This window comes from Talpa occidentalis, unplaced genomic scaffold, assembly GCF_014898055.3.
Source record: "Talpa occidentalis isolate TD23 unplaced genomic scaffold, MPIMG_talOcc4v2.1 talOcc4.13, whole genome shotgun sequence".
NCBI lineage: Eukaryota > Metazoa > Chordata > Mammalia > Eulipotyphla > Talpidae > Talpa > Talpa occidentalis.
This window is the reverse complement of record NW_023601322.1, coordinates 229,925-245,139: the sequence shown is the minus strand read 5'-3', so window position 1 is coordinate 245,139 and position 15,215 is coordinate 229,925. Positions and strand designations below refer to the sequence as shown.

The following is a 15,215-nucleotide window of genomic DNA, read 5'->3' as shown; positions in this document are numbered from 1 at the left end:
CCCCAGACAGGCGTGTCCCTGCGCAGGCCGGGCCAGTGGGTGCAGAGACTCGGGGACGCTGGCTCGCGTGCTGCGCTGTGCCGGTGGACCACGGCCAGCCCGCTCATGGACACCGTCGGTTGGACAGGGTGGGGGGCTCTCTCCCGGGCCAGCTGGGCTCCCGGGGCCGGTATTGGGGGTGGAGGACCCGTCGTGTGGATGTCCAGGGCGGTGGCCGGGGAGTCTGTGGGGGCAGGCGAGGAGGGGCCGGGCTGGCGGGCCCTTGGGGACGGGGTGTCCGTGGTCTGGGCTCTGCCGCGGGGCTTGCCTGGCTCTCGTCGGGGTGTCCACGCGTGCTCTCGTCGGCACGAAGGCACTCGACTGCTGCCCGCCGCCCGCCCTCTGCCTCTGTGATCGGCCTGCGCTGGGCCTGCTGTGAGCGGAGACCGTAGGGGCGGCTGATCTGGGAAGGGACCACGGCGAGCTGGGCAGCTTCCCTGGGACTTTGACAAGAGTCCCTGAGGGCCACTTGGGGCCCGCCCCGGGGCCAGCAGAAGCAGAAGGTGTGACTGGGATGCTGGGCCTGGCCGGGGCAGGCGCAGACCGTGCGGCCGTCACCTGGGACGCCCTTCTGGGTGCAGCCCTTCCTCCTGCCCCCGCAGAAGCCTCCGGCCCCGTGCATGTCCCCGCGCAGTGCGGGCGGCGCCCTGGCCAGTCTGCGTTTCCTCTCTCCAAGGCCTGGAGGTGCGGAGCTTCTCACTCAGGAGCCTGTTCTCAGAGTGGCCACAGCCGGGCCTGCCACAGAGGGGGGGCCCGGGAACAAGGCGTCTGAGCCCCGTGGCCACCTTCACAGGCCCAGCTGGGGACAGGCTCTGCCAGGGCTGACCCGGCAGCGAAGGCTCTGCCCACGTGGGGTCGCCTGTGTCCCTATGAGCAGTGGGGGCAGCGCGAGGGGGACGCCTGCCCCTCCCCAGAACCCGGCCAGGGCCCGGGGCACAGGATCGTCCTGGCACAAGGGCTGTTGCAGGCGGTTCCTGAGCAGCGGTGAGCGCCTGCCCACAGGCTCAGTGCTGGCCAGTCAGCACCCCAAGGGCCCGGAGCCCTGCCTGTCCCGCCCACACCTGCCGGCAGCCCCTCTCATGGGGAGGAATCCGTGGCCAGTAGCACGGCCTCCTGGGGTGACAGCGCTCAGGCCAGGGCGCTGCAGTCCAGCTGGGCTCCGCTGCCCGGGGCTTCCTCCCACCAGGGCCCCAGCGCGGAGACGCCAGCAGAGGCCTGGGCTTCGGGCCTGGACTGCTGGCCGGAGCTGCTTTGCCCGCCAGAGAGTGTGTGGCAGCATCTCGCCCACCGCAGACTCCTGCCTCTTGACTGCGGCCCTCCCTGACCCCTCAGGAAGACGGCCCTGGGCAGGGCGTCCAGGATGATGAAGATCAGCTCTTCCCAAAGCGACCAAGATACCAGCAAGACTCACAATCAGTCATTCGAGAGCCTGGATGTCAGCGGAAGCCGAACAAGCGATGCGTCCACTCCAGAGGGAGCAGGATCGGCCCCTCTGCTTGGGGCTTCCCCAGCACCATGAGGAGCTGCGGCCTCTCAGCGAGGGGTCCTGGCCTCTGGGCCTCCTGGCTCTGTTGGGAGACCTCAGTGGGGGTGCCTGAGCCGCCGTCCATTCCCTGGAGAGGCCTCTCCCGGGTGGGGTCCAGCCAACGTGCTGGGACTGTGCTTGTCGGGGCTGCGGGGCTGTGACCCCACTGGGCAGTAAGAGCCTGGCCAGCAGGTTGGCACGTGAAGTTGGGGAGCCCCCCGCAGGCCGCGGGGTCTTGAAGGCTGCGTCGTCCACGGAGGAAGGAGGGCCCAGCCCCCCACGCTGGCTGCCCTGAGGCCTGTGTGGGTGGAACTGGACATCGAGGCAACTGCAGACTGCCACGGAAGGCAGCTTAGACACCGGCCTCCTGGGCAGAGCTGGACCCGGAGGGCTGCGGCGCTTGCAGACCTTCCCGCCCGGTGCCCGGAGCGTGCAGATCCCCGAGGCCCTGCCGGGACCACAGTTCCCATGTGGAAACGAGAATTTTGTGAAGGAGGGGACGGGACTTGGCTGACCACACGCTGCAGAGACTGCGGGTCTGCAGAGCCGAAGCCGCTAACCCAGTCAGCAGCAACAAGGGGAAGAGTCCCCAGAAATGACAACTCATGGGGATGCGGGGAGGGGGTCTGGCTCCAGCAGCACGGCGAGATGCACCCCGTCTTCAGAAGAAAGATCATGAGACTCGCAAAGAAGAGGAAACTATTGGAAAGACTGACCCATAGGCTCAGCCGAGTGCCCCGAGTTGGGCTCAGCCGGCCCCGAGTGCCCTAAGTGTGGGCTCCGCCGGCCCCAAGTGCCCCGAGTTGGGCTCAGCCGGCCCCGAGTGCCAGGGTCAGGCTTACCGGAGACTCCTCTCAGCTGCCGTGGAGCTTTGGAAGCACGAAAGGAAACTGCTCAGAGGATGAGGGAGGCACAGTGACCACGGCTCACCACACGGAGGACACAGAGGAGAGACTTTTGTTAAAACAAGAGCCACGTGGAAACGCAGGGCCTTGAGGCACAGCTGAGGTGAGACCCGCAGGGTGCTGGGCAGCACATCAGCAGTGGCCGCGAAACGGCAGCAGACTCAGCTCGGGGCCGACAGAAGACTCAGCTCGGGGCTGGGGAGACAGAAAAAAGAGTAAAGGAAAGAGAATGCGGAGGACCCCCGAAGAGCGCGGCGTGCGCCGTGGGGGCCTGGGAGGAGGGACGAGGAAGCGGGGCAGGAGGTCACCTGAGGAAATCCCGGCTGAACACCCCAGATCTGATGAGGGGCGCGTGTGGTGGGACACCGGCCTGAGCTCGCGTGGCCACATACGCAGCGTCAGAGACGCGTGGGAGAGGCCAGCCGGCCCCAGCCCCACTCCCGGCCGCGACCATGGCCCGAGGCGGTGGACGCGTGGACGAGCTGACGGAAAGAGCTGTTTCCCAGGAAATCTAAACCTACCAAAACGGGCCTTAAAGTGAAGAAGAAATAAACTCATTCTGGGGTAAGCGCAGCCACGGAGAATTGCAGCAGCAGACCCGACCGACGGGAAGTGGAGGAGGCCTCGGGCCGGGCCTCCTGGCGCCCGCGGAGGGGCCAGCGCTGGCCGGAGCAAGGCCGGGAGAGGGAGGCACGGCCTCTTCAAACACCCTTTTCCTCCTGGTTTAAAGGAAACATAAGACAGTGGTTATGACACTGTGTCGTGGGCTTGTAGGACGTGGCGGTGTCGTTGGCCAGCGATGGCAGAGAGGGGCGGGCAGGGCCGGAGCTGTCGGGGCTGCGTGTCTGTGGTCCTGGAATAAGCTAGCGTCACCCGGAACAGGTTGTTTTAAGGTGCAAAGTGTAATCGCTAAGAAACCACTGAGAAAATAACTTTAAAATACATGGCAAACAAAAACATTTGAGTGATCATCCACACGGGAGCAGCCCGGGCGCCTCCTTCAAGAGTCGCCCCACGCATCAGCGGGCTAAACGCAGCAACACGCAGTGGCCGCCACGCCGGATGGGGAGGCCCCAGGACCCAGCCCTCCGCCGGCACGCGACGCGGCCAAGAGGGAGAGGCCAAGAGGGACAGGGCGGGGCCTTCACCACAGTGGCCGCTGCAGGCCAGCGGGCAGCTACGCTGACATCAGACAAAAGGTCGGGGCCAAGAATACGTGTTTGTGTCTAACAGCCCCGTACTGGATGCAACAAAACTGGCAGGAAGGACGTAAACTGGGAGAATTTTATAAGTGGCAGCTGGAGATTTCAGTAATGGGCAGAACAACTGGGCAGGACACCAGCAGGGACAGGCCTGCCAATGGGTGGGCGGGTGAGGACACCCCGCACCGACCAGGCCATGCCGGGGCTGCCACGCCCGGGCCTGGCCCAGCAGGGTCAGCGCGGGCACCTGCCACAGCCCAGGGGCTCTCTGTGCTCAGAAACTGACAAACGACTCTAAAATGCGTAGGGTCAGGGAAGACGCCGGAGGGCGGCACCGGGCCACAGCGCAGCGGTCCAGACGGCGACGGACAGGAGCAGAGTCCAGAAGCAAAGCCTTCCGTTCACGCTGAATCGATTCTCAACAAAGCGCCCGCTCGTTCGGCGGGGGCCAAGGACGGCCGCGGCGCACGGGCTGGAGCCGTGACCTGCCGCGGGCGCAACAGTCACCAGGACTGACCGTGGGCAGCGAGGAGGCGGTGGAGCGGTCAGGGACGGGCAGGAACATCTCAGAAATGTAGGCATGACCCGTAACACAGTCTCCATAAAACCAAAAAGCTGATAAATTAGACCTCGTCAAAATTATAATCTTTGTGCTTCAAAAGATACCTTCATAGAACCAAAAGACAGCCCCAGAGGCCCCTGGCGGGGGCTGGCCAAGGACCCAAGGGCCGTTTCTGCAGAGACGGCTTGGGAGTGGCTGGCGGGGGCGAGGGGACAGGGCACGGGGGGTGAGTGGAGCTGGAGCGGGGCGGGGGGCAGGCCCCCCCGGAGGGTCCCCCCGGCCAGGGGCTCTGCTCCTCTGTGAAACTTGCGGAAGCAGCTCCGTGGCGGCCCAGCCCGGCTCTCACGCAGGTCTCCGGTCTCGAGCCCAGTGCAGGCTGGACTGTGCCAGTGGGCAGTTCAGGGTCAGTGCCTGGCGGGGTGTCGGCGGGGTCAGGCCCCATGTGCTGCGCTCTGTGATCCTTGGGCAGCGCTGACGGCGTGTTCCCTGGGGGGCGTCCCTGCCCCTCCAACCCGAGCTGTGTCCTGGCGTGGGCCCCACGGGCCGCGGAGCTTGAGGCCTCAGCCTGCGTGTCTTCAGCCCGAGCTTGGGACAGGCCTCTCCCTTCCAGATGCGGCGTGGGCGCAGGCGATGACGCCATGGGCGGGGCCAGGTGGAGGTGGCCGGCCAGGCAGCACCGCCCGCACCCCCAGCCCTCGTGGGGGAGGAACAGGAACAGTCAGGCTCTGGGCTTGGCATCCTGGGGCCTCGCCCCTGCAGGCTGGCCGCTGCCCACCTGCCCCAGAGCCCAGTGGGTGTAAAAGCAGAGGGGACCCGCCGCCTCCGACCCCCGTCCTTCTTGAACTGGCCGGCAAGGAGCCGAGAGGACAGCGCGGAGGACCCTCGCTCCCGCAGGCAGCAGACAGGACCCCCTTCCAGGGGCCTCTGGCGGCGGCTGAGCTCCTGCTGGCCGGGGGCGCACCCAGTCCAGACTCGGGCCCCTCTCAGGCGCTCCCCGCCCCCCGTGGCAGCCGCTGCCAGGCCCGAGCCCCCGACGCGCAGGCCCTGCTGACGCTGCAGTGAGGCCAGAGCCGGCAGGCCGCTCCGCGCACAGGACTTGGCTTTTGTGGATTTAAGATCGTTTCTGGGCCCCCAGACTCCCAGGACAGTGGAGTCATTTCCTCTCGCGCACGGCGGGCGCGCGGGCGGGCGGCCTGGCCCCTGCTCTGGCCCCGGCGGCCGTGCGGACCGTGTGCCGGGCGGGTGGCCTGTCGCGGCCGGCGCTGGCTGTGGACGGGGCGTGAGCAGAGAGGAGGCTGCTCCTCACCTGCCCTCTGGAATGTCTGGCTTTTTTTTTGCGATTCTGTCGCTCGCTGGGATGGAAATGGTAGTTTCCACTGGACGAGACGCCAGGTTTCCAGCCTCCTGTTTCCTGTCTCGAGCCCGTAGAATTGAGTCCTGCCCGGCGGCCGGGGGCGCAGGCCCCCGACGCCTGGGAGCGGCCGGCCCGTGGGGAGCTGGGCTTCCCGCAGAGGCTGTGGGGGGCTGGGCTTCCCACGAGGCGCGGTGCCAGCCCCGGCCTGCCCTGCCCACCCCCGCCTGCCCTGCCCCCACCTGCCCTGGCCCGCCTGTCTGCCCTGCCCCCCGCCTGCCCCCGCCTGTCTGCACGCTTCCCACCGCCCCCTCTTCCTGCCTCCTTCACCCACTTCCTGTTTCTGCCTCCCAGGCTGGCTGGCGGAGCACGCGTGGCCTCTGCCCCCTGCAAGCTGCTGTCCACCTTGCCCCGTCAGCCTCCCCCACAGCCCCGTCACTGCCCCTCCAAGGGGCTGGGGTCACTCACGGGTGCTGGCTCCTTGGGTGCGAAGGGTCTTCCTCCCCGTGGCCGTGGCAGCCCCTCGGCCTGGGTCCTGGCCGCCCACTGTGCTCTCCCGGAGGTGGTCATCTGCCAGGGCCTGCCCGTGTGGCCGAGTTGCCCCCACTGCTGAGCGGCCCCGCCCTTCCCCGGGGCCGCTTCTCCCTGTCACGGGCCAGCCCCCACGGCCTGAGCTCAGGCAAGATCTGGACGGGCCCAAACTGAGCTTCAGGGTGGACCCTGGTGGGGCGGCCGACACCTGAGCCCCAGAGGCACATTTGTGCGGGGCTGCCCCCTCGATGCGGGGAGGGTGGGGCTTAGGCCGGGAGCCCACCGTCGAGGCTCCCGCCGCCTCTCACCAACTGGCTGTGACGCGTGGGCCGGGCCGGGCTCCACGGCCGGCCGCTCGGGGACTGTGGGAGGACTGGCCACCCCCCGGGCAGCCCCGAGGCTCGGGCCAGCTGGGCAGAGCAGCCAGGCCTGGCTCTTCAGCTCAAGGGCCGACAGGTGGTGCCGGAGGGGCCGGGGCCGGACAGGCGCACGTGCTTCCCGCTCAGGTGGGCAGTGCAGGTGACCGGGCCCCTCCCCCGTGGCCTCAGTTGCTTGCATGTGGCCCCTGGACGCCGGTGGTGAGGAGGGATGGCTCCGGCTGCCGCAGGTACAGCAGGGACGGGCGCCGGCCCCAGAGTGAGGGTGGTCAGAGCAGGTCCAGCCAGGTGCCCCCCAGGCTCAGGCGTCCTCACTGGCCTCTGTGCCCCTCCTGTCGGTGTCCAGATCTGGCATTTTGAGAATGACCCCCTGCAGCCTTGTCCAGGGTCCAGCAAGGCGTGGTGCCGGCAGCCTGCCAGGACTCTGGCCTGGGGCGCGCTGGGCGGCCCGGGACCGGAGGCGGGGGCTGGGGTGCGGGGCCCGGAGCCATGGCTGAGGGCGCCGGGCAGCTGGACCGGAGCAGGCAGCTGAGTGTGCGGCGGGGCAGCGGGGGCCCCTTGGCCTCAGCCTTGGCCCTTTCTCTCTTTTTTTAATGTATTGTAAAGGGCAGGACTGGGCACAGGGCAGGTTTTCTGATCCCATGCAGACCGGGTAAAGGAGGAGTCAGAGTCCTCAGTGGTTTTGCAGGTCTTTTATTGGGGTTCAGCGGGTACGTGGCAGGCAGGGGGGCTGGGAGGCTGGCAGTCCTCCCAGCCCCCAGCAAACCTTCACTCTATCTGGGCTCTCTGGCGTTCTCTGCTTCTGCTTCTCCTTCAGCTTCTGCTGCTGGCGTCCCCGTGACGCCGCTCTTAAAAGCACAGTCTTAGCTCAGCTGAATCCCATCTACCTGTGCCCACACCCTATTCCAGGTGCCGCCATCAGGCCTGCATTCAGGACAAGGATCCATCATCTATCCTGATGGCGGAAGGGCAGAAAAGCCTGACATTTTCTTTACCCTACATGTATGCAAGAGCTGGGGTGTAGGCCAGAAGTCGGGGTGGGGGGTGGCCGGGGATTACAGGTGCACCCGGGGCCTTGGGTTGGGTGACGTGTTTGATGCCCCCTGCGGTGGCCAAGGACGGGGTGCTGTCCTAGCTGCTGGCCCCCACTGCCCACTAGCTTCTCCGTGGCCCACTGCAGGCCCCCGGGCTCTCTCCACGGCACCCTCAGAGCCAAACGAGGGTGCAAGGACAGGTTTCCAGCGTTTAAAGCACTGCCTGAAATTACTGCCCAGGATCTCAGCCGCGGCTCCCCAGCCCCAGCGCAGCCTCAGGACAGGGCCAGTGGGCAGCCCTTGCGTGTCCAGCCTGTGGCGACCCCCCCAGACTCAGAGTAGCCACCGGGGCCCTGGGATGCCGTTTGCCCTCAGCAAACCCCTTGGCCTCAGTCTTGGTCCTTTTTCTCTTTCTCTTTTTTATGCACACAAGAGCTGGGGTGCAGGCCAGAAGTGTGGCGGTGAGAGGATTCACCAGACACAGAGTGGGGAGCAGAACAGGCGGATCCACTGAAATCCACTGCTGAGGGGAGCCGCGGGGAGGCAGGAGGGGTCTGCCGCGCCCTGTGGGGAGCTCCCTGGCGGCCGCCACCGGGCTCGTGCTACAGAGGCTGCGGACAGCTTCTCAGGCTAAGACCAACCCCTGCGCCCCCAGGGAGGCCCCTTTTTCTTTTTTTTAAGTTAAAGGAACTTTAAAAATCTCATCTTTTCAACTCAGGTAATTCCACTTGAATAGGAATTTCATGATTGGGGGGTAGATCCTCGAGCAGCACAGAGCCAGCCCTGGGCAGATGCTCCGTGGGCAGGACGGCGGGGAGAGCCTGGCCAGAGATAAAAATAGGTCAGCCAGGCGGCCGCAGCCGAGGCTCCCGGCGGGACCCCCTCGTCCACGGCCGCTCCCCGCGACAGGGAGTTTCCACGCCGGCGTCCCCGTTACTTGGAGGATTCGGGCTAAATAAGGAAGCAGGCGCTTACGGTAGGAAATTATTCTGTTTTAATGGCTGATGGTCCCGTGCTCGCTGCGCCCACTTCCCGTCGGGAGGGTCATGTTTTATTAAAGCCGTGGCTTATTGTCACTCACCGTCCCGCGCGCGCCTTCCAGAAATAGCAGGCCCCCGGGCAGTGGCTTATTATGATTAAAAAGGCAAAAATAAGTGAAGGCTGAAATAGATCCAGGACACCTGAGAACTTACTTTTTAACGAAACTTGAGAAACTATTATTTTCCACTTCACAAAACACAGAAAAGCCACAAAAGGGTGGCCACACCGTCGTCCAGGCGACGGGCAAGGCGGTCAGAGCTGCCCCTCCGGTGCCCTCCCGGCCCCGGGGAGGTGGACAGGCCGGCCTGCGGGCCCCGCCGTGGCCATCGGCCGGCTCAGAGCGGGCGCAAGTGGCAGGCCCCGAGCTCCGCTCACCCCAGCACGACAGCCGAGCCGGGGCCACGTCTGAACAGCCGTGTCAAGCGGAAAACTCAGAGGCTGAGCTCAGCAATAACGAAACCGTGCACGCGGCAGCCCCTGCCCGGGAAAGCAGAGTCCCCGGGGCTGCCGCCCACGCCCGGGCCCATGGCAGGTTGGGCAGGAACCTGGGCCTCCTGAGGAGCCAGCCCTGAAGGGCAGACTTTCAGGGAGCTGTCGGGGGTCCCTGCACCCCGATTACCACCCTCCCAGGCGACACCAGCACAAGTGCCTTCTTAAGTGACCTTTCAGCGCGAGGCTGGGAGGATGCGCTTCCTGTTTTGACTTGCTCGTCACAGAGCTGCCTGGCTTTCCCGGGGCGGCGGGCGAGGGTGACCCCGGGGGGCCTCCTGGCCTCTGTCTGAGCACAGGGCCGGCAGCTGCAGGGACAGGAAAGGCCAGGACCCCCCGGGGGGCCTGCTGAGTTGGTGGGTGAAACCCGATTTTAACAAGTCCTGGACCGGCCGGTTCTCCTGTGGCCCTAAGACGCTGCCAACGAGGCCGCCTGTGGAGTTGGGCCGACGCGCTCCCGTGAGAAGCCAGAGCAGGTCACTGGCCTGGCAGGCCCTCGTGGGCTTCCCCCGAGCTTTATCCTAAAGCGGGGGCCACAGCCACCCCACCAACCGCAAGCCCAAGTCCACCTCCTGAAGCTGGGGCCAGCCGGCTCCCGACAGGGCCAGCAGCGTCACCCAGACGTCCGGTCGAGGTCCCTGTGCAGGAGCTGGGGCACAGCTGGCAGGCCTGTGGGGGCCCCGTGTTCTCAGGGAGCCCCGACTTGGCGTGAGGTGCACATGGGTGGCGTTGGCTCCTGACAACCAGGCCTGTCCCGCAGTGGGAGGAGCCTCTACGGCGCCCCCCAGCTTCCCTGGCCCACAGCCCTGCCCCCGGCCCCAGCGTCAGGACACCAGGCGCCCAGCTCCTGAGGGGACGAAGCCCCGGCGTGTGAGGGACAGTGCCGCGGGCTGGCCGGCCAGACACACCGGGGCCACCTCCTGCTCTCCCCGGGAGGCGGAGGCCGCTGGGCCCCGCTGGGCAGAGTCCTGGGGCCGGGGGGCCCAGCCTGCACCCACCGCCGGCACAGACCCCAGCGGGCATCCTGGGAGAGGGTCTTGGGCATCTTGGGGCCGGGGCCCCTCCTACTGGCCCTGCTGTCCTGTTGGTGGCGACTAGGAGGACGTGGTGTGCGGTGCAGGTGCCGGGGCGCCGCCAGGAGGTGGGGGGCCCCGCCGTTGACGCCCAGATAGCGGGACCTTCCTGCCCTTGCTGGGCCTGGGGGTGTTTGCACTGTGACCGCAGCTCGGGGCGTCCTGGGATCTGAGGGACGCAGCTGTCCGGCCTGGGCTTGCCTCCGCGTCACCTTCCCCTCGGCCGAGTGATACTGGTGTCGCCGCCCAGGCCTTGTCCGCGCCCACCCAGACTCGGGCTGTCGCCGCGCAGGCGGGAGGAAGTGGGGCGACGACAGGCCTGGGCCGGGAGATAATGGCAGTGACAGTGAGGGGCTGCGAGGTGGGGGGCGGGGCTTGGAGCTGGGGGGCAGGGGCAGAGCTCAGGCAGGGGTCTCTGGGGGCCGGGGGCGGGGGACGTGGAGCTGGGGGCCAGGGGCAAGGAGCTTGGGCGCGGGAGGGGGGGCGGAGCTCAGGCAGGGGTCTCTGGGGGCCGGGCGGGCTGCCGTGGGTCCTCGAACAGGAGCGGCCTGGCTGGCGTGGGCGGCAGACCCCCGGGTGTCAGGCCGTACGACAGTGTCCGTCCCGAGGGCCCTCCGGCCACCCGGCCTTCTGCAGACGTGGGGATGGCACAGGCCCCGCCGCGGGCCTCTGAGCTGGGACGTGGCCCGACGTGGTGCTGGACGGGGGCGCCGGGGTCTGCGAAGCCAGAGCTGCTCCGTGTGCACCCCGAGTCCCGGCATCAGGGTGACGTTTCTGGCCCGAGTATCGGTCCAGACGGTCCCTTGCCCCCCTGCCTCTCCCCTTCCCCCAAAAAGGTGGGCACCGAAGCCGGCCCCGGAATGGCCGAGCCACGGCGTGTGTCAGGGCCACAGAGAGAGACCGTGGCGCGGGGATGGCAGCGCGGGCGGCACATCCCGGTGCTGCCCCAGCCCTCGGCGACGTCCTGCCGGCGTGGAGCACACAGGGTCGGGGGTGGGGTGTGCGGGGCCGGCTGGGTTCCGGCGCCTGCCCGGCCGCCCGCCCGGCCTCTCGGGCCTCCCCGCACACGAGGCCCCGCAGCCTCCCTCCGCTTCCTCTGCGCGCAGGCGAGAAACGCGGCAAACGCTGAACCGAGAAAGGCCCCTTGACGAGGGCAGAGGCGCTGGCCCCGGGCTCCGGAGCCCGTCAGAGGCGCGGCCGCACTCAGCCACCGGGACGCAGAGGGCCCCGCACACCCCTGGCTCAGGGCCTCCAGCCCGAGCCCCACCCCGTGCCCGCGGCGGACCCCCGGGAGCGGCCGGGCGCCCCGCTCTCCTGGCCGTGGCGGGAGGAGGTGTCCGGCGGGCATCGCGCATGTGAGCGGGGCGCGCTCCCTGGGCTGGGGGCGCCAAGGGCTCAGCACCCCAGATTCAAACCATAGGCTTAGGGGGAAAACACAAGTTTCCACCTGAGGAGCGTTTTAGAGAAAATGAGCTATCGGGGAAACCCGCAGGGCGGCCGCGGCGCCCACACCCCGCGGGCAGCTGACGGCCGAGCTTCCTCTTTCGGCTGCGCCACCGCGGTCACATGTCACCTGCAGTTCAGAGGCCTCGGGGAGGACGCGGCTGGGCCGGTGGAAAAGCTGATGAGGAAGGTGGAAACTGTCAGTGGAGAGAACAGGCCGCAGGGCCGTGGGCGTCGCCCACGCAGCAGAGCAGGGAGCCGGGGGGCCGTGTGACCTCACGGAAGAGGAAGGAAGGGCGGCCTGCGGGAGGGACGCCCCGCCAGCCCCGCCGGGCGCCCCGAGGGCGGGTGCGGGGAGCCCCAGGTGGCAGTGGCAGGGCAGGGCCGCGCCCAGGTGCCAGGCCAGGTGGCTGGAGCGGCCTGTGGCCACTGCGTCCGCCAGCAGGGCGCACAAGGGCAGGCCCGAGGCGCCCGCCACAGGGCACCGGCCTGGCGTGGGGGCCCAGCTGTCCACCGTGCCAGTGGGGCCGCGGGCAGGGTCAGCCGGTCCCAGGGGAGCCAGGCAGGCCTGGTGGTCAGGACATGCTGAGTGATTTCAGCGCCGCCCACGGCCCCTGGTTCAGGTGACGCGGGGGTGGGGGCAGGGTGGGGGCCCCACCGCCAGGCTCCTTCCCCTTATCTCCTCAAACAGATGTTGTTTTTCCTGTGGTCGGCGGGACCGAGGAGCCGGGCCTCAGCCGCCCTGACGGCCTCCCCTGCTCCCGGCCGCTGGCCCGGGCAGCCCGCCCCAGAGCCCCCCGCCCCGGCCCAGCACTGCTGTCCCCCGGGCCCCAGCACCCCTGCTGTCCCCCGACTGCCCTGCGAACCCAGGGCCCCGCCCTCCCCTGCACTGCCCCGGGCCCCCCACTGTCCCCCCAGGCCCGTTGGTGTTACCCTCACCCTCTCCACCCCCCCACTGGCTGTGGCCGCGCTGGCCTGAGACCCGTCGTGTCAGGGAGGACAGACTGACTCGGCCTCGCGCCCGCGGGGCGGGGGCAGACGAGCTCCGGCGGAAGCACCTTCCGTGACAGCGGCTCCCGTTGGAGGTGCCCCGTGCTTGAGGGTCGGGGCTGACCAGCACCTTCCCACACAGCTGGGCCCGTGGGGGCAGGTGGCATGGAGGCCGCCCGGGAGCGGATGGCCAGGCCGGGCAGGGGCGGCCCCAGGGCAGGCTCTGCTCACGGGCATGTGGTCCTGCACTGGCCGCCGCTCCGCTCCCTAAGAAAATGCCCTGAAGGACTCAGGGTTGGTGACTGTTCGCTGCCCATACTGGACGCACAGGAGGATGGGGGCGCGGCCGTGTCTGCTGTGTCCCGGAGCTTGGCCTTGGGGTCCCAGCCGTGCGGCAGCCTGCGGTCCGTGCAGAGACGGCCAGAGTCCAGCTGCCGGGCCCAGAGGGTCTGCAGAGGGCTCAGGGCCCCGGGGCCGCCAGGACCGCCCCGAGTGTTGTGGGGACGCTGCGGCTGCAGCGGGGCCACCGGCCACACCCCCGGGGCTGTGCTCCTGGGCCAGCCACACCCAGGCCGCCCCCCTCCACCCGCCCCAGCTGGGCGCCCCTCCTGTGCCCTCCCCAGGAAGGGGGTCCCTCCCCAGGGCCAGGAGGCTGCTCGCCAGGGGTGGGGCCTCCCTGCATCCCCAGGGGCCCAGGTGTGTCCTCCATGGGCGGCTGACGTGGGCCCGCGGTGCCACCGCAGGCAGCCGGAGGGCAGGACGGGTGCAGGTCACAGCCCAGGCCCCTCTCGCCCGTGACACAGTTCCTGGACCCCCACCGCGCTGCTGCTGTTACGGTCCTCACGGCTGGGGGAGGGGTGCCAGGGAGCTCCGGGAAGGGAGCGGGCGATGAAAGGCTCGCCGCGGCCACTGCAGGACGCGGCCCCTGGGCCTCCACGGCCTCTGCAGAAGCCTGGCCCCGGTCTGGACGGGGGCGCGGCCCTGGGCAGCGGGCTCTGAGCTCCGTGACGCGCATGCACGGCCCCCGCTGTGTCAGGACCGGCGGGGCAGCTCCAGCGACACTTCCCCTATCTGGGCGCGATCGGGATCAGGTGGGGCGGGAGGTGCGAGCAGCTGGCCGGCGGCGGCCTCGCCAGCTTGGCTCACTTCCTCCCTGGCTGCCAAAAATCACAGGCTGACGGTGGACACAGGCAGGGCCCCAGACAAAGGGGGCTCGGGACGCCCGGCGGCCTCCTCCGCCGCCAAGGCTGGCTGCCGGGCGGGGCCCACAGACCTCTCCAGTTGCCGGCGCCGGCGAGCAGGCGTGGGGCCTGGGTGTGCGCCCACCGGGCGGCTCCGGGGCGGCACCCTGGAGGCTCCCTCCACCGGCCCCTGGACTGCAGCCGGGCCCCTGGGCCGCGGGCGCTGCTGGCTGGGGCGCCTCCAGGGGCAGCGGAGCCCCCCACGCGTGAGGGTTCTCGTGGAGGGCCCTGGGGCCCGCGGTGCTGGCCGCTCCTGCCGCGCGACTCTTCTCCCCCTGACGCTGTCCCTTTCCTTCCTTACAGTAAACGAGATAATACGCAACGACCTCTCCAGCGCGCACGTCCACTCGTAGCGGGCGCGGCGGGCTCGCTGGGACGCTGCAAGGCGCGGGTCGGCGGGACAGCACGGACTTCGCGGCTCCGCCCAGCACGGGTCCCCTGAGGCCGCGGCGGTGACGGCCCGCGCCCCGCAGAGAAGTCGCTCCCGAGCAGGGGCCGCACCCCGCGGCCCCCGACTTCGCAAGGAAAGTTCATCTCAAGAAAGAAGTGAGAGGGGAGGGGAGGGCCCGCGAGGCCGGCCCCTCCGCCCCCACCACCGCCTGGACGCCGGCCTGGACGCCAGTGCCTTACTTTGCGGACCAAGCTCCGCCCGCGCGGCCGCCCGTGCTCCCAGGAGCACACGCTGTAAAAGCACTTCCTCGCCAGGTTTGCTCCCTTCGCCGGCCAGGAGGGCGCTTGCCAGCTCTGCGTCCTGAGAACACTCCATGGGTTTCCTGCTTTTGGATTTCCTGATGTGACACACAATCCCGTTGCCTCACTCGGGGCGCCCAGGAGCCGTCGCCTCTGCTCTCCCGACGCCCTCCCCCCACGTGGCCGGGCCGGGGCCTCCGTGCTGTGCTTCCGCGCCGAGGAGCGAGGGCCCCGGGCAAGAAGGGAGCCCGCCGGGGCCAGGCGCGCCTTGCGTGTGCTTAGCCCCGTATTTGTGATAACTATGAACACAGGCGGGGCCCCCCCCCCGGCAGCCCAGCGGGGCGCGCGGCCGCGGTGCCCGCTCTCCGTGTTGGAGCGGCCGTCCCCGGCGCCGAGCTGGCTCCCGGGCCCCGGCGGTGCGGCCCACCCCGGCGGGGGCGCCTGAAGACCCCGCGGCGACCAGGCGCGCTGGGAAGTGACTGTAATGACATCACAGAGGAGTGTAATATATTTGTCAGCTAGACGATTATTTCACAGAAGCCTTATCACTGCTTCGTGTCAGAAAACGGTCCCCAGAACCCATGTTCTGACGCGCAGGACCGACGTGCCTGCCGGGCGCTGCAGCGGGTAGGTTAGTGCTGGCTTTGCTGATGCGTTTCGCGCACTCAACCGCTTCCTCCTCCCCGCGCTGGCGTGACTGGGTCACACAAGCGAGAAGCGCG

At 68.7% G+C, this 15,215-nt stretch overlaps 1 protein-coding gene across 2 annotated transcripts in view; it reads left to right on the top strand.

Annotated features, from left to right (window-relative positions):
* Positions 1-14,215, top strand: part of NFATC1 (nuclear factor of activated T cells 1) — a 44,654-nt gene extending 30,439 nt beyond the window's left edge. The window contains exon 9 of one of the 2 annotated variants that reach the window (XM_037508387.1): positions 14,107-14,215. In XM_037508387.1, coding sequence (XP_037364284.1) covers positions 14,107-14,156 — 50 coding nt within the window. In that variant the 3' untranslated portion in view covers positions 14,157-14,215. The remainder of the gene's footprint in view (positions 1-14,106) is intronic. The other variant, XM_037508386.1, reaches the window with a different exon arrangement.
* Positions 14,216-15,215: the final 1,000 nt, after the last annotated feature.